General features: G+C 45.9%; 3 protein-coding genes across 5 annotated transcripts in view; 1 reads left to right on the forward strand and 2 right to left on the reverse strand.

The window, feature by feature from the left end:
- Nucleotides 1–20,302, forward strand: part of LOC130686611 (hydroxyproline dehydrogenase-like) — a 95,773-nt gene that overhangs the window by 6,851 nt on the left and 68,620 nt on the right. The gene's annotated exons all lie outside the window — the stretch shown is intronic.
- On the reverse strand, nucleotides 43–2,111 carry LOC130686625 (inactive pancreatic lipase-related protein 1-like). 3 transcript variants are annotated; one of them, XM_057509756.2, is made up of 9 exons: nucleotides 1,968–2,111; nucleotides 1,776–1,876; nucleotides 1,654–1,705; nucleotides 1,453–1,595; nucleotides 1,161–1,348; nucleotides 1,030–1,090; nucleotides 776–955; nucleotides 522–678; nucleotides 43–468 (listed from the first exon to the last, which is right to left on the reverse strand). In XM_057509756.2, the coding sequence occupies exons 2-9, from the start codon at nucleotides 1,855–1,857 to the stop codon at nucleotides 450–452; spliced, it is 882 nt and encodes a 293-aa protein (XP_057365739.1). In that variant the 5' UTR covers nucleotides 1,858–1,876; nucleotides 1,968–2,111; the 3' UTR covers nucleotides 43–449. The 3 variants fall into 3 exon arrangements, with proteins under 3 accessions (XP_057365739.1, XP_057365738.1, XP_057365737.1); XM_057509755.2 differs by having other exon boundaries at nucleotides 43–420; nucleotides 1,654–1,702; nucleotides 1,968–2,109; XM_057509754.2 differs by having other exon boundaries at nucleotides 43–420; nucleotides 1,968–2,109.
- LOC130686980 (uncharacterized) overlaps nucleotides 5,087–20,302 on the reverse strand; it is a 38,120-nt gene continuing 22,904 nt past the window's right edge. Inside the window, exons 30-56 of the mRNA XM_059494135.1 lie at nucleotides 19,872–20,201; nucleotides 19,480–19,803; nucleotides 19,052–19,405; nucleotides 16,812–17,141; nucleotides 16,411–16,734; nucleotides 15,975–16,328; nucleotides 15,468–15,797; nucleotides 15,073–15,393; nucleotides 14,642–14,995; nucleotides 13,934–14,263; nucleotides 13,473–13,793; nucleotides 13,013–13,366; nucleotides 12,612–12,944; nucleotides 12,182–12,505; nucleotides 11,650–12,003; nucleotides 11,203–11,538; nucleotides 10,621–10,956; nucleotides 10,172–10,525; nucleotides 9,546–9,773; nucleotides 8,832–9,476; nucleotides 8,414–8,773; nucleotides 8,138–8,353; nucleotides 7,451–7,648; nucleotides 6,958–7,158; nucleotides 6,570–6,767; nucleotides 6,131–6,502; nucleotides 5,087–6,063 (exon numbers count right to left, since the gene is read on the reverse strand). Of these exons, the coding sequence (XP_059350118.1) occupies nucleotides 5,225–6,063; nucleotides 6,131–6,502; nucleotides 6,570–6,767; nucleotides 6,958–7,158; nucleotides 7,451–7,648; nucleotides 8,138–8,353; nucleotides 8,414–8,773; nucleotides 8,832–9,476; nucleotides 9,546–9,773; nucleotides 10,172–10,525; nucleotides 10,621–10,956; nucleotides 11,203–11,538; nucleotides 11,650–12,003; nucleotides 12,182–12,505; nucleotides 12,612–12,944; nucleotides 13,013–13,366; nucleotides 13,473–13,793; nucleotides 13,934–14,263; nucleotides 14,642–14,995; nucleotides 15,073–15,393; nucleotides 15,468–15,797; nucleotides 15,975–16,328; nucleotides 16,411–16,734; nucleotides 16,812–17,141; nucleotides 19,052–19,405; nucleotides 19,480–19,803; nucleotides 19,872–20,201 (9,320 nt within the window). The 3' untranslated portion in view covers nucleotides 5,087–5,224. The remainder of the gene's footprint in view (nucleotides 6,064–6,130; nucleotides 6,503–6,569; nucleotides 6,768–6,957; nucleotides 7,159–7,450; nucleotides 7,649–8,137; nucleotides 8,354–8,413; nucleotides 8,774–8,831; nucleotides 9,477–9,545; nucleotides 9,774–10,171; nucleotides 10,526–10,620; nucleotides 10,957–11,202; nucleotides 11,539–11,649; nucleotides 12,004–12,181; nucleotides 12,506–12,611; nucleotides 12,945–13,012; nucleotides 13,367–13,472; nucleotides 13,794–13,933; nucleotides 14,264–14,641; nucleotides 14,996–15,072; nucleotides 15,394–15,467; nucleotides 15,798–15,974; nucleotides 16,329–16,410; nucleotides 16,735–16,811; nucleotides 17,142–19,051; nucleotides 19,406–19,479; nucleotides 19,804–19,871; nucleotides 20,202–20,302) is intronic.

Raw genomic sequence — 20,302 nt, forward strand, 5'->3', positions numbered from 1 at the left:
CAATTTGAAATGTGGAATTTAGTGATTTAATGCCAATTTGAATTTGGTTATTGTAACCGACGATATATTACCCGTATAAGCCTACAAGTGATTGCTGAACGGCATTTTTCTCATTTCTCTTCACACTATAATTTCTACATTTTTGTAACGTACCTGTAGTAATGAATAACTTGTTCATATGATTCTTTTACCTCTCCAAAAGCTAAATGCATTTTTAAGAACCCATAATTTTACATAATGGCTTCAGTTGTCTGGGTAAAAATTACTACGATATACGATTTACTCTGTATAACATATTAATGCTACTTCGGTCAATAAAACATTGGAGGTGAGAAAAAGAAGTTTTCAGTTGACATTAAGAATCATCCTTGGGCAAACGGCGATTCACTATTTGTTGCTAAAAAGAACGATCCTCGGACACTACAATTGACGTGATGAGCGCGATTATTTTATACCGAATAACAGTAGCTACGTTAGTAATGTGATGGCAACCGTGAACAAGATAATCTAGAGCTACTTACTTCACTGAAACTGGTTCGCCCATTAACGTACTGACGTTTTCTTGGCAATCTCCATTCTCATAATTTTCCCACAAATCACACCGAAACGCATTGAAACCTAACGGGCTGTTGATAGATTCCGTATAAAGGTCCACGACGCGACAATGATTGCAACATTCTGTACCATTTGAAAATACATTAGTATACAATAAAGTCTTCTAATACTAATTTTATATCGGTCGGGTAATAACAGTAAATAAAATTTATGGCCATACCAGTGTCAGGTACTGGACATCCAGCTTGAAATAGACCACCATTCGGATAGAAATCTGCATGTCCAGTCATATTCACAAAGGCGACGTAGGTATGAATGATGTCGACGAAAACAGCGTCTGTTGTATCTAGCCGATTATCAATTGCATCAAGTGGGAAATCATCTGATGCCGGATCCAAACCTAACCAGAAGAAGGCAAGAAAATGGACAAGTTTAATTGTTATACAGTTTCAAGATGATAGGGGACGATCTCACCAGTGATTCTTGGCAATATTCCAGAGGTTATTGCTGCTCCAGCGTTTCCAACTACATGAGCCTACAAGAAAAAAAATTTTCTGAAGTTTCCTGTGCTTAACTTTTCTTATTCAACTTGGAAACATATCAACCCCCATGCTGAATCCGATCAAGTGAAACGCTAAAAGCGGTGTTCCTTGACTAACGAGGAAATCTACAAATGCCCCAGTTGCAGCTCCAGCTATGGGTACATTGATTAAGGAAACAGTTTCATGGTCACCTTCAGCTAGAACAGACCAGTCCACTGAAATAAAATTACAGTCCTCCTGGAGTAGGTATTCTGCCAATATATTTTGGTTTCAGAATAAGAGAAGTTTGCATTCAAGTCATCTTCCTGCTGGTATCTAATATTATTCGTTCGACTTTGCTTAACTTAAGGCTCACCATCTTTAGACAAATATCCTTGGTCTGGAAAACCACCCCAGCCATGTGCAAATATTTTAGTTGGAAGACTTTTGTTATAATTTGATTGTTCTAGTAATGAAACATTGTTTAGTTGTAGAATGTAGGCCTCATTTATATTTTTTCTGTTTAAATTTCAACTATATAGTTATGAAAATGAAAAAATTATTGTGATGTGAATACCTGGTAAAGAGCTGGTAAAGTACAGTATCAGGGCCGATATCACTGGAGACTGCTCATCCAAATTTTCAGAAATGTCAAAATACTTAGTTATTTATCAATTCACAATCACAATTTTTTATTACCTTTAACAACACAGAGTTGAGTAACTAAGATTATTACCTGAATTGCAAACATAATCTTTTTGTAAGTTTTAAAGAGTGACATCGTCGACGCGTGAACGTGTCTTAATGCAAATGTCGTATGTGTAAATAAAGAAAAAAATTTCATGTTTCAGATGTTTAGCTTCAAAATTGCCTATCACGTCAAATAGGTACCTGAAATGTCGATAGGGCAGATAATTGCCATGGTAATATCAGAATGCTGTAAGTTTTCCCATTATCACCTTAGAAACAAAACTGAACTGTTAGGACACATCTGCACGAAACGTAGCACGTAGCACATGGCTGACTCCACTGTCACACGAGGATCGAGCTTGGAACACCAAGAAGCATAAATCCTTTTCCATTTTTGAATTTTCTGCTTATGCAAAGATTGCTCATCTTATTTACTCTGAAGGATTGTGCTAAACAGTAGCCTTTCAATAATCTAACAGAAAAAGCCTTTAGTCGCCAATGTCACATTTCGGTAGTGACGAAGTTTCACTTTGTTGGTCTTTATTTAATCTGACAGTACTCACAGATGTACAGTATAGTACAATCCGGTTTTTTATTAATAACAACATACGTGTATTTTTTTCACCTTAATCTGGTTTTATACAAATCGCTTGGAGGAGATAAGGCAAACTCATAACACAAGTTAAACGTTTTGGAAAGAAGCGCACTGGGTTTTTAGCAGTAATGTGTTCCACGACGAATAAAAATCATATGAAAAAAAGTACAATACTGCGTCACGGTACAAAGACGAGGTTATTGCAACAGTGTCCCTCCAGTGGATTAGCACAGTTTATGATAAAGAAGAAAACAGTTGGACTTAAATCTAGCGTGAGTCATCGAATAATTAATGAATTGGACTGACAATAAGAGTTGCATAAGGAAATCGGGAGGGAGAGAAGCAGCAAAGAATCCCTTCCAAAAATCAAAAACAAAACAATAAAATTGAAGCACCAAGGGTCACCGTGGAGACGAAGATGACCGAGCGTGACCTGCACCACCCAATTTTTTTCAAGAAGTCGGGGGAATTTGAGTGAAATCGAAAAAAATCATTGTATGCAACAGCGTAAAAGAAAATAGAAAATGCACACGACAATAAATGTAGACGGTTTACTTACAACCACCGCCCAGATAAACTGTGAGAGTTTCGTTAATTCGTCATCACTCCCGAACGACTATATACCGCAGACGAGTGAATGGCTGTACAACAAATCATTACAAGTGGGTTAAACTCTCAAAGTTACTCTGGGCGACTGACGATGCTTCCTCAATCGTCAAACCAAGAATTCATTTTTTTTTTTTGTTTCACATATGGCCTTTCACTTTTTTATGCAAAGCTGCTAAAGTTTGATTTTTTAAAAAAAGATAAACAACTCTTTTTGAACTCCATTTCTCCTATGGAAATTGACACACTATTCTAGTATCCGTCAATAGGGATTTTAAGAAAGGTAATCCGGTGACGGCTCGGCCAGTGGCTCTGGCGTCGTGAAGAGCGGATTAGGGAATTCGGCCGGATGGGGAAGAGGACCATCGATCTTGGGCCGTCTCCTGTAGGCCATTAACCAACAGGAAACTGCCACTGCGACGGCTACCAGTGCTAGTAATGCGGTGATGATGAGCGCGATGATGAAACCCATCGTCGAAACGCAAACTTCTTGTCGCACAACATCGGGTGCTGTCAAAACATTTAAAGGTTACAATCAATTTTCTCCTCTTGAATACTAACCGCTAAGTGTAAACTTACCTTCTGTTGGAGCACTGAACCTCTCTTCTCCACCACGGTCCAATGCCAAGATGGAATTAGACTGGACCATGATTTCTTCGCGCAGTTGGCCGGCAATGACTGATTCGCGGATTTCTACTTCAGTTAAGTTGGTCGTTCTTGGTGTCAGGTTCTCGACATCAGCCTGGCGACGGCGACGACGACCGTAAGCGTCACTTCCATCGCAGTTGACCTGTTGTATGTTATGTTAATTAAACGGCTGTAAGATCATCGAGTATTGTATTTAAAATAATTACCGGTTGGCATCTGCCAAAGCAAACGCGGATGTTGCACTGGAACCGAATGTTGTCGCTGGCCGGGAATTTGAAAGCGTTGAAAGTGGAGACGAGAGTTCGTGTTTCTGGATGTTGTGTCCAAGCTCCGAATATAGTGGGATCAGTGGGGCATCCGTTCTCGTCCGTAACCAAATGAGTGTTGTTGTTGTCGGTCACGGCGTAACAGCTACGGGCAAAGCCTCCGTAAATACCTTTTCGTAAAAAAAAATAAACAATAAATTCAATAACTAAAACAAAATCCTGATATTTAAATCAGTCGTCCACTTACCGATTGGCTGGACTTCGACTTTGAGCATAAGAGTGTCTCCGATGACGGCACTGCGCACTTCCTGACCAGATGGCAAGCAGATCTTCATGGTGCAAACGGGCGGTGGGCCGGTGTTGGAAATAGTGCCGGCCGTCGTCAACATGGAAACGTTGAAACCAACCGTGACCGTTTTCTCTGGTGTATCGTAGACGCAACGGACTTGGTAAGCCTGGGCTTTGAACGTCATCAACTTCGGATGTTTCTGGATGACCAAGATGAAAGAGGCCTCTCCGTTCTCCAGCACCAATCCACAAGTGTCGAACCGGACCTATTTTTAGAAAAAACCAAACATTTTATTATACAACGAAAACTGTGATGAAAAATTAAGAATTTTATACCTTGTAATCGATGCTGCCGACGTCGCGTTTAGCGTCAAGGACCCGGCGGCAGTTTTCGTCCTTGGAGTGTCCCTTGACGTAGAGAACGCCATCGAAACCGGCTGTGCCGGTGTGGATATCGACCTAAACGCGATCAGCTAGACAGTTGACAACGATCTCTGGGCGCGGGAAGTCGGTACGTAAAGGTGTTCTTTCAGGAACGCAACCAGATTCATCATCTTTGAAAGCGTGTCCGCGGATACAAGCGCAAATGGCCCGATGGTCAGCGGCGCGACACTCCGAGTTGGGATAGCAGACCCGTTCGGCGCAAGGATCGCGACATGTGGTGTTACAATACTTGTCGTCCGGGCAGTCGTCGTTGCTGACGCATTCCGGCAGCAAAACTGGGCTGACGCAAGTTCCAGACGGGCCCTCGACTAGACCCTTGTCAGGATCGCAGATGCAAGTTCCGTTGGGAGCCAGGATCAGATTGCGGAGCGGGTCGCAGAGGCACGTACCATTTGGCATCTTAATGAAACCCTCGGTAACTTCACATTCTTCTTCGACTTCAGGGACAGCGACTTTGACACATTCAATCGCAGCATAGCCGGTCGTTCCAGGTGGACAGACGCACACCATGGTACGGTAAGGCGATGTGGGTTTGACTTCACAGACGGCCGACGGAGCGCAAGGTTTGAGAGCTTCGCAAGGATCTTTGCATTCGCGGTTGATGCAGGCTTCTAGAGAAGGACAGTCCGTATCGGCTCTACATCCCAATTCGATATCAACGCGAGTACAAGCTGTTTCAGGTGACCCTTGAATCCTGGCGGGCAATCGCAGACGGCCGTGTGGTTGAATGGTTTGCATTCCTGTTCGACAGCGCAAGCGTCCGGCATTGAGCAAGGATCAGTGCAAAAACCGTTGAAACAGGCTCGATCCGTCGGGCAATCATTGGTGTTGGTACAGCCGATAGCTTTGCAGCCGGCGTTCGGATTGCCCTTTGTTCCAGGTGGACATTCACACACGGGCTTGTGGTTAATTCCTTGACAAACCGCTCCGCTTTCGCAGGTGGCCGGCAAGCAGACGTGTTTGCACTGTCCGTTGACGCAAGCGTGTGTTCCAGGGCATTCCTCGTCTACAGTGCATCCCACTTTGTAGCAAGCTACTAATGGATCGCCAGTCATTCCTTCACGACATGCGCAGACTGGTTTGCGATTGATGACACGACAGATGGAGTCAGGAGCGCAGTCGCAAGGACTTTCGCAAACACCATTACGGCAAGCCTCTTCAGCAGGACATTCATCGTCAGCCTTACAACCAGTGACTTGGGATGGTGATTCGCCTGTCACGGCAGAGATACAACGGCTGTTCTCGTCCGCGAAGCTGTCCGGTGGACATTGACATACGACGGTACGTAATGGGGAGCTGTCTACTACGCTGCAAAGTTGTCCAGTGTCACCGCAGGGATTGACACCACAAGGATTGACGCATTTGTTACTGATGCAGACCTCTTTGCTGGGACATTCAGGATCTGAACGACATTCAGGGCGAGGTGGACTGGCCGTAACGATTGGTGGATCTATCCAAAAAACAAATGTAAATTTAGAGATTTTTGTGGTTGGTCGACATATTTCATTGTAATTAACCTTCAATACAACGGACGAATGGATTTCCGCGTTGACCTGGCGGGCAATCGCACATGGCTTGATGGTCTTTGCCGGTACAGGTAGCCGCCGGAGCGCAGGTGATGGTTTCGCAGACTTTAACGCAGACGCGGTTGAGTCGATCGCAAACTTCCTCGGAGGCGCAGTCGTCGTGGCTCTGGCAGCCGACAGGGATGCAAATGACGGTGGGATTGCCTTGCATACCAGCCGGGCAGTAGCACTGAGGCCGATGGAGAGTGACGCGGCACAGAGCGTTAGTTCCGCACTGATCGCCACCGAAGACGCAGGGATTCAAACATTTGCCAGTGATGCAAGCGCGGTCCGACGGGCAATCGTCATCTCGTTCACATTCAGCTTCAAAATGAATGGCAAAAAATTAGAATAATGAGCTATTAATTTTGCCATTTAATTTAATAATTACGTCGGAAGCATTTGATTTGTGGATCACCACCCCAGCCATCTGGGCAGAAGCAAACAGGTCGATGTTGTTGGGTGCGACAGACGGCATTGTCACCGCAAGGATTGCCGATGACGCAAGGATCTTGACAAACTTGTTGTTCGCAGGCTTTGTCCAATGGGCATTCAGGATCGGATCGACATTCGACCTCCACCTTGGGAACTGTTTCAAATTGATCGATTATTTCTGATTACTAAATGCATTTAACCAAATAATACAGTTTCATCCACCAAGAAAGAAAAGAGAACAATTCCAAACGTGCGAAAACCAATGACCACATAACACCGTTCGACCGTGCCCCGCAAGACGTGCTATTGCGCAAAATGCGTGCAATAGGTAGTAGGACACAAACCTGCGTCGCACTGGCTCCAAGGATTGCCTTTGGTGCCGTTGGGACAGTGGCAATGGGCTTGGCGCTCGAATGGCTTACAGATGGCGCTTGGGGGACAAGGGTTGTTTACGAAGCACGGGTTTTGGCATTGACTGTCTAGGCACGAGTTGATCTTATTGCAGTCCACGTCGGCCAGACAGAGGCGGGCAGGACGTGGATTAGCTGTGTAGCGTTGGTATCACCCGCGGTAGCAATTTTTTTTTAATAGCAAGGTTTGATTTTTGGATTAGTTTTGGCATTTTTACATTATGTGTGCAACGCGCGTTAATTAGCTCTGTGCTACTAGTTGGGTTGATGGATTATTTTCATTTATCTTTGCATATGTTATAGCAACTAGGATTTAAATTATGACTTTGTTTCATTATGTTTAATAGGCTTATTGGCGCACCTTCACCAAATTCGCCGTATGTAAAAAGGCTTTTTTGTTTAGATTGCAAAATTAATTCCGGCTTACCTTGATAGCAGTTGATGTTGGGATTGCCGGTGAAATCTTCAGGGCAAGTACATTTGGGTTGATGTCCGACCACAGTGCAGATGGCATTGTTAGCGCAAGGGTTGGCAACTGTGCAAGGGCTAACGCATTGACGATTACGGCAGCTCTGATTATCCGGGCAATTATCATCGGAACGGCATCCTGGATCTTCAATTGGAACTGTTGAAACATGGCCCACCCAAGGGAAAAAAAATGAGAATTAGAAAACCATTGCTCTACCATATTATTTTTAGTCGAAAACATTAAGCTATTAGTTAAACTGTCTTGTCAAAAATGTCAATCATGTGTGTCCCTCTATTCGCTTGATTACGCAATGATAAAAGCTTTAAAACGCTGGCACGCAACCGTAGGTCAGGTAAGAGGAGGTAGGTCAGGAGGATTGTCATGGAGAAAGCTCCTTAATAAATAGATAGACAACGAAGAAGTAATCAGTTAAAAGGAAGCAACCAAATCGGAAAGGACAGAATTAGCAAGAAGAAGCGTAGTGTAGTGTAAATAGTCGCTGGCACGAAAAAAGAAAGCCCGCCTGCAAATAAAAAGAAAACTGCCATTGCCAAGTTAATGCGTCCGTAAAATGTCGTGTTTTACACGTAGCGAGTAGCGTCTTGTTATCGTAAAAGAATTCAATAAGAAATACAAATCTCCTACCGCTGCGACATTCGACATTTGGATTTCCAAAATAACCAGGTAGACATTGACAAGTCATTGTTCTTAACGGGAGCGAATCGACGACAAGGCACTGGGCGTTGATCCCGCAAGGTTTGATGACTGTGCAAGGGTTGACGCACTCTCCGTTGAAGCAGGCGTGTTTGCTGGGACACTCGCCATCGGTTGTACAACCACCCTTAATTACCGCTTGCTCTTCTGTTTAATTCGACGATAAAATTAGTTTGTATTACATTCAGGCGTACCAAATAAAATTACCTGGTAGATAACACCCTCTGGTTGTGTTCGGTTCTCCCTGATATCCGGCGGGGCAAGAGCATCTAGGCACGTGATTGATAACGGTACATTTGGTATCTGGGGGGCAATTGCATGGGTCGCGGCAGTTCTTTTCACGACAGGCCAACGTGCTCGGACAATCATTATCGACGAGACACTCGGGTTGACGACAAGCGCGATAGGGATCGCCTTCATGACGTTCAGGACAGAAGCATTGCGGTCGATGGGCATTGACACGACACAGAGCGTTGGTACCGCACGTTTCAAAAACGCATGGATCCTTACACTGGCGATTAACGCAAGCTTCGTTTGAAGGACAATCGGAATCGGATCGGCAACCAACTGAAATTCAATATAATCATTTAGTTTTCGAAGCAATTCAATGAATATTAACATTTACCTTGGAGACACTGGACTTGAGGATTGCCAGTGAAACCTTCAGCGCAGACGCAGACGGGCCGGTGTTGAACGACTCGGCACTCGGCGTTCGGTGCGCAAATGCCGGGCCGTTGGATGCAAGGATTGAGGCAACGTTGTTCGATACAAGCTTGAGTTGTCTGGCAATCAGGATCGACTTCGCATTCGGGCTTGACCACCGGTGTTCCGATCGAAGCTGGTTTAGGCTGGCATTTGATGAACGGATCACCAGCGTAGCCATTAGGACATGAGCAAACTGGGTTGTGGCCCGTTACTTGACAACGAGCATCGACACCGCAAGCCCCTGGGCAAGGATCTTTACACTTTTGGGCAATGCAAGCCATGCTGTTGGAACAATCCGCGTTGGTAACGCATTCTGGTTTACAGGAGACGTAAGGATCGCCTATCAAACCGGGCAAGCAAACGCAGACGGTATCTTTAACGCCTTGCTTTCTGCATTCGGCGTTGACTCCACAAGGATTCGGGTTGCAGAAATCTTCTCGGTCGATGGTACCAGGTTCCCCTACAGCAGGGACGGGTCGACAAGATGAAAATGGATTGCCTTCAAAACCCGGTTGGCACACGCAGACTGGAGCGTGATTAGCCACACGACATTCAGCATTGGGGCCTATTATTTTTAACGTACATCATTAATTACAGAGAACGAAAATAGTTAAGACAAATGTAATTTAATTACCACAAGCGTCCGTGCAAGGATTTTCACAGCGATTACGTACACAGGTACGATCACGGGGGCAGTCAGTATTCAAGACACATTCTGGCCGACAGGAGCTGTATGGGTCACCGACATAGTTTGGTGGACAGATACATTCAGGGGAGCCACTTACGTCACGGCACTCGGCGTTCACACCACAGAACGACGGAGTACAGCCGGTCTTCGTCGGCTCAACAACTGAAGGTTCAACTGCAAGAAGAAAATAAAATGAGTTTAAAATTATTAATCCATTCGGTGTTTTGAGCTTTTTGTTATGTTAAACGGGTTAAATGGCATCCATCAACGTAACGTTGTGGAATGGGCTGTGATTAATTCAGGCTAAGAAAAAATTCAAAAACAAACTCAAGGAAGCCATTGTTTTGTTGGCATTTAGAAGCGTAACAACCCATCACAGATCAGATCGAAACGATGATACGAATCAACGTCGATCAACGACGCTTGTGGCGGGAAAATAGCGACAGAATGGGCGCAGGCTTAGCTAAAATAAATCGCAGATTTCAGCACGGTTCTTTTAATATAAAAAAATAGGCAGCACGGCGTTATCGATTTCGGCAGAATGAAGACGCGATTGGGGTATCGAATCTTACCAACGACGGGTAATGGCCGACAAGTTGCATATGCATTGCCTGTGAATCCTGGACGACAGAAACAGACAGGCGAGTGATCGATTACTCGACAGTCTGAATTCGGGCCACAAGTACCCGGACATGGATCCACGCATTTCTGATTAACACAACCTCGTTTGGCTGGGCAATCAGAAGCTACAACGCACTCAGGTCGACAACTCGGCGAAATGCCGATCATGCCAGCCATACAAGCACATTGTGCTGTGTTGTGGACTACCTGGCAGATACTGTTGGCACCGCATGGGTGTGCACTGCAAGGGTTGGGAGGAAGTGGTCGCAGCGTTGCAGATTCGGCTAAAGGTGGCGGTATGGCCGCTGAATTTATCGTAAAAATTAACGGATAGGTTATTAAGAGAATTCGATTTTTTAATGCTAATATTGTTTGCTAATAAGCATTGCTCAAGTCTTACAAGGTATGATCTGGCAACCGCGGCTACTGTACGGATCACCAGTGAATCCCGGTGGGCAGTTGCAGAACGGTATGTGGCTGGCAACAGAACATTCAGCCCTGTTGCCGCAAAGTCCTGGGCAAGGATCCCGGCATCGCCGATTGACACAACTGAGACCGGCAGGGCACTCTGAATTCGAGAGACACTCTGGCCGACAGCCCAATTGAGCCGAACCGGTGAAGCCCGGCAAACAGACGCAGACAGGCGCTCCAGAAGGAGATACCTCGCAACGACTGTTAACCTCACATGGCGAAGGATTGCAAGGCTCAACTACTGAAGGTGCCGTCGTAGGGGCAACTTAATAGTCAAAAACGAAAATCATTAAAAAATTGAAAATATAAACGCATTGTGGCTAATTCTGCACGCTAAATGAAAAACTACACAGCGGCGATCAAATGACTAGTTGCTAGGATTTCTTTGGAAAGTACGAAGTTACTTTGGTGAAGCGCTTTTTATTAATAGAAACTTGGCCGCCGCTGTTTTTCTTTTTAAATTTTCACGAAAAATCGAAGCGATTTAAGCTGACAGGATCGCAAATCTTACTGGTGACAGGAATGGGCCGGCACAGGCTGTACGGATCACCCGTGTAGCCTTGCGGGCAGCCACAGACGGGTAGATGGTTAACGACGCGACAAAGAGATTCGAGCCCGCAAACGCCAGCGCAAGGATCGACGCATCGATTATTGAGACAAGTACGATGGCGCGGACAGTCTGAATTGGCCGCACATTCCGGACGGCATGAGACGTAAGGATCTCCACGGTAGTCGGGCGGGCACACGCAAGCCGCCGATCCGCTATTCGGATTTACACGACAATGGGCGTTAGGGCCACACGGATGTGAATCACACGGGCGCGGCACAACTGGCGGATTTACTTCGACTAAAATTAAAGTAGGAATATCAATCAATATAAATGTACCCTCCTATTTTAGAATTCACGCGCTTTGAATTATCACAAAATTTTTTTAAAGCGGTCGCCATCGAATCTTACCGACAGCTTGAACTGGCCGGCAATCAGCAAATGCGTTGCCGGTGAACCCTTCGCGACACGAGCACGATGGAGCGTGACTAACAACGCGACATTCAGAATTGGCGCCGCAGGTGCCCGGGCATGGATCAACACATTTTCTGTTGACACAGGCCTCCTTTGATGGACAGTCGGAACTAATGACGCATTCGGGACGGCAATTGGGTACTGATCCAATCATGCCGGCAAGGCAAGCGCATTGTGCGACACCACCCACAGCTTGACACTGAGCGTTCGAGCCGCAAGGTGGTGGATTGCACGGGTTCGGCGGAATTGGCCGTAAAGTAGCTTCTTCCACAACAGGTGAAGGTACAGAGACTAAGGGATTGGTTAAAATAGGTGACATCAGAGGTTAAGTTCACAAATGAATACACCTGCATTCACTACTCAGATTAGAACTAACCCATACGATCTACAACAAAGTACACTACATAAATAATAGTTTGATAAGAAGTAATGAAAGACCGTTTTAGTATTAAATTAGTAATATGCTTACTGGGAATGATTCGACACTGCGTGAATGGATCACCGGTCCAACCCGATGGGCAGGTGCAAACCGGGTTGTGGTTGATGACCTTACACTCCGAGTTGAGTCCACAAGTACCCAGACAAGGGTTCTGGCATTTAGAGTTGACACAGGCATGCATCGGGGCGCACTCGGCGCTCGTCACGCACTCGGGCCGGCATTCGGGTGGAATACCCATGTAGCCCGAGAGGCAAGAGCAGACGGGTACGTTACCCACACCGCGACATTGGCTGTTGGGGCCGCATGGTGATGGCACGCAAGGCTTTTCCGATGGTGTAGGATCGATGGGTCGGGCTATTTTTTTGTGTCCGGTTAATAACGAATTGCATTCAATAATTAGTAATCTCATAAAACTACAAGAACTTGAAAAACTACTGAGAAAATACGAATTAGTGCTTACACTCGACAGGGATAGGTAGGCATGATGAGTAAGGGTCTCCGGAGAAACCCTGGAGGCAAGAGCAGACGGGCACGTGATTGGCGACGCGGCATTGGCTGTTGTCGCCGCAAGCTCCGGCGCAAGGATCCACGCAACGATTGCGGGAGCAAGTGCGATCGCGCGGGCAGTCGCTGCTCAGAACGCATTCGGGCCGGCAAGAGCTGTACGGATCGCCCATGTAATTGGCCGGACAGACGCAATTAATACCGCCGCTTGGTGATTCTTTACATTGGGCATTTGTGCCACAAGGGTGGGACTCGCAAGGTCGTTGTGGTTCGACCACATTCGGCACGCCTAATGGTATTTAAATCATAGATAATTCTCCTTGGCACATTAGGAAAAAGGGGCTATGAGGATCTTACCAACAACAGGTACGGGTCGACAGTTATCGAAGGCATTGCCTGTGTAACCAGATGCGCAGGTGCAAATCGGGGAATGATTGACGACTCGACAATCGGAATTGGAGCCGCAAGTACCCGGGCAAGGATCGACGCATTTTTGGTTGACGCAAGCCTGATTGGACGGACAATCGGAGCCGAGAATACATTCCGGCCGACAGTTGGGACTAGCGTCGATCATGTTGGGCATACAGCCGCACTGGGCCTGTCCCGCAACGACTTGGCACTGGGAGTTTGGTCCGCAAGGTGTCGGAGTGCAGGGATTGAGGGGTAGAGGAGGTAGCGTAGCTACTTCTCCTAGCGGGTTCAGTGTGGATGCTACAAATGTTCAAACAACATGTTAGGTTACGTCACGTGCACTAATCACTACTCCATTTCGATAGTTAGTTAGTCTACGTAAATATTTTAAGAAATTTTGACGTACTTGGAATTGGAGAACAACCGGTTAGAGGATCACCGGTCCATCCGGATGGACAGACACAGATGGGATTGTGATTGACTACTCGACAATCGGCATCCCGGCCGCAAGTTCCAGTGCAAGGATCTTGGCACTTGAAATTGATGCAAGCCTGTGCGGGTGCGCATTCCGAGCTGGAAACACATTCAGGCCGGCAATCAGGTGGCAAGCCCAGGTAGCCCGGTTGGCAAGAGCATACGGGAACATTACCAACCTCACGGCACTGGCTGTTCGGTCCGCACGGTGAAGGCACACAAGGTTTCTCTGCCACGTTCGGTGTTGGAATTGCTAGAGAAAAGGGTCAAGTAAGAGGGAATAGGTTAAAATAAACCATCAAAAGGCCAATAAATATAAATAATGTAAATATGAATAAATATAAATATGAATAATCGGTTGGTGTGAAGGTATAATTACAAAATGGGTCTTACGTTTAGCAGGTATGGGACGGCAGGATTCGTAGGGATCGCCGGTAAATGCCTCTTTGCAACCGCAAACTGGAATGTGATTGGCAACTCTACAGTCGGCATTGATTCCACATGTTCCAGGGCAAGGATCGATGCAACGGTTGCGCGAACAACTTTTATCACGTGGACAATCTGTGTTGAGAACGCATTCTGGTCGACACGAACTGTAAGGATCACCGATGTAACCAGCCGGACAGACGCAATTGATGGCTCCATTTTGCGTTTTGCATTGAGCGTTTGTGCCGCAAGGGTTGGGATCACATGGAGTAGGCGGTTGTACGACGTTAGGTTCAACTGGATGAGATAAAACCATTGTTATAGAAACATCTTCAACAAAGACTAAACACGTTGATGGCGAAATAAAATTCGCGTGATCAAAAAAAAACGTGAATAAAAAAGACCAGAGAAAATAAAACCAAACAAATTGTAACGCCTGAACGAATTCACCTCAAGAATTTTTCAAATAAATAAAAAGAAATAAATAGAGCGATTTTAACAGTTCAGTTCCCGGAGGCAGTCAAAAACACATTCACAGAGAACGATGTGTCGCGAAAAAGAAAAAACCAACGAGAAAACCTTATTGCATTTGTTTAAATGCATTGCGCGATCGGAGAATGCGGTGCTTAGCACCTAAATTTTGAACTTCGATGAAAAATTTGGTTTTCTTCTTACCAGTAATGGCAATAGGACGACAATTTTTGAAGCTGTCGCCGGTGTAACCCGCAGCGCAAGTGCACATGGGCGAATGGTTGACAACACGACAATCCGCATTTGCCGCGCAAGTGCCGGGACAAGGATCAATGCATTTTTGATTGACGCAAGCATTGTTCGAGGGGCAATCAGATGAAATGAGGCATTCCGGTCGGCAATTCGGTACCGAACCAATCATGCCAGGGACACATCCGCACTGAGCTTGACCAGATACGACTTGACATTGCGAATTGGGTCCGCAAGGTGTGGGTGTGCAAGGATTGGGTGGTAGAGGTGGCAATGTTGCTACTTCGCCTACAGTATTTGGTGCTGGTGCTACAAATGTTAAAAAGTTAATTACAAACATGCAACACAGTGAGGTTTGTTAAAAAGTTAAGTGAAATCGTGCTTACTGGGTATAATGTGACAACCGGTTAGAGGATCACCAGTCCAACCAGACGGACAGACGCAAATCGGGTTGTGGTTAACTACTTGACATTGTGCATCTCGACCGCACGTTCCAGGACAAGGATCTTGGCATTTGAGGTTAACACATGCTTTGGATGGTGCGCACTCTGAGCTCGAGACACATTCCGGTCTACATTCTGGTGGTATTCCCAAATAGCCCGGTTGACAAGCGCAAACTGGCGCATTGCCAACGGGTCTGCAAGTGCTATGAGGACCACATGGAGGGGGATCGCATGGTTTTTCAACAACCGGAGCTGTTGGGGGTACTAAATATCAGATCGTAAAATAAATCAAAAATGTTTCGCCGATTAACCCTTGGATTCTCAATTGATTTTCTTACTCTTCACAGGGATGGGCCTGCATGATCCATATGGATCTCCAGTATAAGATTCTTTGCAACTGCAGACGGGTATATGGTTGGCTACCCTGCAATTAGCATTTTCGCCACACGTTCCAACACAAGGGTCTACACAGCGGTTACGAGAGCAGCTCTGATCGCGGGGACAGTCCGTGTTAAGAACACATTCTGGGCGACAAGAGCTGAATGGATCGCCAACGTAATTTGTTGGACAGACGCAATTGATTGCTCCATTTTGCGTTTTACATTCGGCATTGGTACCACAAGGATTCGGGTCGCATGGTGATGGTGGTTGGACGACATTTGGTTCAACTGTTACGTACAGCAATAAAATAAATAAGTAAAACCATTTTTAGTTTGATACGGTTGGTGCTGAAATACTAGAGGGGAAGGCGAAAGCTTAAACCTAAAGAACCTCAATTTTTTTTTCAATATGGTCTTTTTCAAATATGCCTCGGTCAGCGAAAGCTATAAATAATGCTGTCTTACCAACAGTTGGAATGGGCCGGCAATTGCTAAAACCGTCTCCCAAAAACCCAGACGTGCAACTACAAACAGGTCTATGATTGACGACGGTACATTCGCCGTTCTGGGCGCAAGTTCCGACGCAAGGGTCGATACATTTCTGGTTGACACAAGCTCGATTTGATGGACACTCTGAATTGAGTACGCATTCGGGGCGGCAATTGGGAGCAGAGCCGATCATTCCGGTAACGCATCCACACTGCGCTTGTCCACCAACAACTTGGCATTGCGAGTTGGGTCCGCAAGGTGTCGGATTGCAAGGATTGGGTGGAATAGGTGGCAAGGTGCCAGGTTCACCAACTACATTAGGTGCAGGTACTACAAAGATTTTTACGTTAATTAGTTAACATGCAATTCTACATAAGGAATGGATGGGAACAGTTAGTGAAATCATGCTTACTCGGAATAATGCGACACCCAGTCATTGGGTCACCTGTCCATCCGGAAGGACAGACGCAGATTGGGTTGTGATTTACAACTTTGCATTGCGCGTCTCGGCCACACGTATCTTTGCAAGGATCTTGGCACTTGAGGTTAAGGCATGCTTGAGTAGGAGCGCACTCCGAGCTAGAGACACATTCTGGCCTACAATCTGGCGGCAATCCCAAGTAGTTGGGTTGGCACGAACAAACCGGGGCATTACCGACTGGCCTACACGCACTATTTGGCCCACACGGAGATGGATTGCACGGTTCCTCGGTAAGAGAGGGTGCGGTTGGTGGAACTTTTTAAAAATAAAATACAAGTAGAAATTTTAAAGATTGCTATCTCCAAAGGACCATGTTCAATTACGTTTCTTACTTTTGACGGGAATAGGACGGCAAGATACGTAAGGATCACCCTGGTAGGATTCTTTGCAACTGCATACAGGAATGTGATTTGAGACCCTGCAGTCCGCATTAGGACCACACGTTCCTTTACAAGGGTCTACGCAAAGATTCTGAAGGCAATTCTTATTGCGCGGACAGTCCGTGTTGAGAACACATTCTGGCCGGCAAGAGCTGTACGGGTCTCCGACATAATTAGCCGGGCAGACACAGTTGATGGCTCCGTTTTGTTCCTTGCATTGTGCGTTGGTTCCGCAAGGATTGGGATCGCAAGGTCTTGGTGGTTGAACAACATTTGGTTCGACTGTTTCGCAAATTCAAGCAAACAATGATATCAATTAAGAGCTCAGGTGTAAAACAAATGTGATTATGAAAGATACTAAATATAATCTTAAATATAAGTAACCCTATCAAAATGGATTTCGAAAAAAATTGCTGATAATTAATTTCTGAAAATTCAGATTTAAGAATTTCAACAGAAGGTGCATGTAGTTAAAGTTTTCAACATCACATTTTCATCGAATAAAAAACGCCGCTCAAGAGCTTTTTAATTAATTCAACTAGTTCTTACCAAGCGCTGGGATCGGGTGGCAACCAGTAAACCCAATGCCAGTGTAACCCGACGCACAGGTGCAAACTGGCGAATGATTCACAACTCGACAGTCAGCATTACTGGCGCAAGTTGCTGCGCACGGATCCACACATTTCTGATTAACGCAAGCACTTTGCGACGGACAGTCAGAGCTGACTATGCACTCTGGCCGGCAATTCGGTACCGAGCCAATCATGTTGGGCAGGCAGCCACATTGAGCTTGGCCTGCCACAGCTTGGCACTGCGAATTTGGTCCGCAGGGGTGGGACGTGCAAGGATTCAGCGGAACAGGTGGTAAAGTTGCTGGTTCAGAACCAGGACTTGGGATAGGTGCTAAAGTTATTACAAGTTTTGAATAAATTAGATAAAATATGGATGGATAAAGATTTTATGGGGACGGAATGTTTCTTACTGGGTATGATGCGACATCCAGTCAATGGATCGCCGGTCCATCCGGAAGGACAGACGCAGACGGGGTTGTGGCTGACCACTTTGCACTGGGCATCTCGACCGCAAGTTCCCGGACAAGGATCTTGGCATTTGAAGTTGACGCAAGATTGCGACGGAGCGCATTCCGAGCTGGAAACGCATTCCGGCCTACATTCGGGTGGTACGCCCAAATAGCCCGATTGACAAGCGCAGACAGGGGCATTGCCAACCGGTCTACAAGTGCTATGAGGGCCACACGGAGGAGGATCGCAAGGTCTTTCGACAACGTTCGGTAACGTTGGCGGAACTGATGACATCATAAATAAGGGAGTTACTTGATTGCAATTTCAACGCAAAATTCGGGATGTTCTTACTTTTCACGGGAATAGGACGACATGAATCGTATGGATCTCCAGTGTGAGATTCTTTGCAACTGCAGACGGGAATGTGATTGGCGACTCTACAGTCGGCGTTGAGACCGCATGTTCCTCGACAAGGATCCACGCATTGGTTTTTGACGCAGCTCTTATCACGGGGACAATCGGTGCTTAACAAACATTCGGGCCGACAAGAGCTGAACGGATCGCCGACATAATTAGCCGGACAGACGCAATTGATGGCTCCGTTTTGCTCTCGGCAATTGGCATTGGTACCGCAAGGATTGGGATCGCAAGGTCTTGGTGGTTGAACAACGTTCGGTTCAACTGGATTTCAAATGGTCCATGATTAAAACATGTAGCAAAAAGTAAAAAGCCTTTAAAAAAAGCGCTGGTCAACAAAAATGGAAGCCTTTCGATTCGAAAATAAAATAGCTTCAAAAAAAAAAGCTTCAAAAAAACAAAGCGCAGTTCAAATTGTACCGGACACATCGCCATAATAAACAGCATCGTCCCATTTCAAAACAAAAAAAAAAAAAAGAAATTGAAAAAAGAAATTTCAATTCCCAAATATAAAACCGATAAGCTTTTCTTCTTCCAAAATGGAAAAAGAACGCAAAAAAAACAACAGAAAAAAGCAAAAATTTTCAGCAGGGAAAACTCGGACATCCTCAAATCCGACAACCAACAAAATAATGCCACGGCATCACCATTAAAAAAAAAAAAACAGTTCACCACCTCCGAAGAAAATTTAAGAAAGCTTTCCGCCCAATAAAAAAATGCAAAAAATGGCTGCTGTATGCAAATTGGTCTTACCGACTGTAGGAATTGGGCGGCAGTTGCTGAAAGCGTTGCCTGTGTAACCTGATTCGCAAGTGCACACAGGTGAATGGTTGACCACTCGGCATTCTGAATTCGAGCCACACGTTCCCGGACAAGGATCAATGCATTTCTGATTGACACAAGCCACATTGGCTGGGCAATCTGAGTTAACGATACACTCGGGCCGGCAATTGGGTGCCGAGCCGATCATGTTGGCCAAACATCCGCATTCAGCTTGACCAGATATTGCCTGACATTGCGAGTTGGGTCCACAAGGATTTGGTGTACACGGACTAGGGGGTAAAGGTTTCAACGTGGCCTCTTCAACGACCGGACTAGTCACGACAGCTATGAGTAATCAAAATAAATAACAAATGTACAAGTTGCAAAACGTCTTCGCAAAATTGAAATGAGATTCTTACTCGGAATGATACGACATCCAGTCAACGGATCGCCAGTCCATCCAACAGGGCAGACACAGACCGGACTATGATTAACAACAAAGCATTCGGATCCTCTACCGCACGTTCCTAAACAAGGGTCCCTACACTTCAAATTCACGCACGCCTGAGATGCAGGGCACTCCGCACTGGAAGCACATTCGGGTCTACAGTTGGGTGGTAAGCCCATGTAGCTGGGCTGGCAGGAGCACACGGGAGCGTTGCCAACTGGTTTGCAAATGCTATTTGGACCACACGGGTGAGGATCGCAAGGTTTTTCGACAACCGACGGAGACACTGGAGGTACTAGGAAATGTTACGACAAGGTTATCACAAAGAAATGTGGTTAAACCTAAGCTATAATTGAATTTTACTTTTGACAGGAATAGGACGGCAGGAATCGTAAGGATCCCCGCTATAGGATTCTTTGCAACTGCAAATAGGAATGTGATTGGAAACGCTACAGTCCGTGTTCAGGCCGCACGTTCCGCGGCAAGGATCAACACATCGGTTTCGAGCGCAGCTTTGATCGCGTGGGCAATCCGTGTTGAGTACGCATTCTGGACGACAAGAACTGTAGGGATCTCCGACATAGTTGGTCGGACAGACGCAATTGATTGCTCCGTTCTGTGTTTTGCATTGAGCGTTGGTGCCGCACGGATTGGGATCGCACGGCTTTGGCGGTTCGACTACGTTCGGTGTGACTAAAACAATAATCGCTTTTCAGTATTTAGAATTACACAAATGAAAGCATTTGCAAATGACCGCAATATATAGCCCTGCCGTGCACGTTTCGTCAAAGTGT

This window comes from Daphnia carinata, chromosome 2 (genome assembly GCF_022539665.2).
Source record: "Daphnia carinata strain CSIRO-1 chromosome 2, CSIRO_AGI_Dcar_HiC_V3, whole genome shotgun sequence".
NCBI lineage: Eukaryota > Metazoa > Arthropoda > Branchiopoda > Diplostraca > Daphniidae > Daphnia > Daphnia carinata.

Excerpts from the sequence above, each read along its gene's own strand:
- LOC130686625 (XM_057509754.2), bottom strand. The coding sequence starts at position 1,857 with ATGTCACTCTTTAAAACTTACAAAAAGATTATGTTTGCAATTCAGGTA. Across the intron at positions 1,091-1,160 it reads TGATCGGATTCAGCATGGGG|GCTCATGTAGTTGGAAACGC; the intron begins GTTGATATGTTT and ends TTTTTCTTGTAG. Across the intron at positions 956-1,029 it reads AATATTGCCAAGAATCACTG|GTTTGGATCCGGCATCAGAT; the intron begins GTGAGATCGTCC and ends TCTTCTGGTTAG.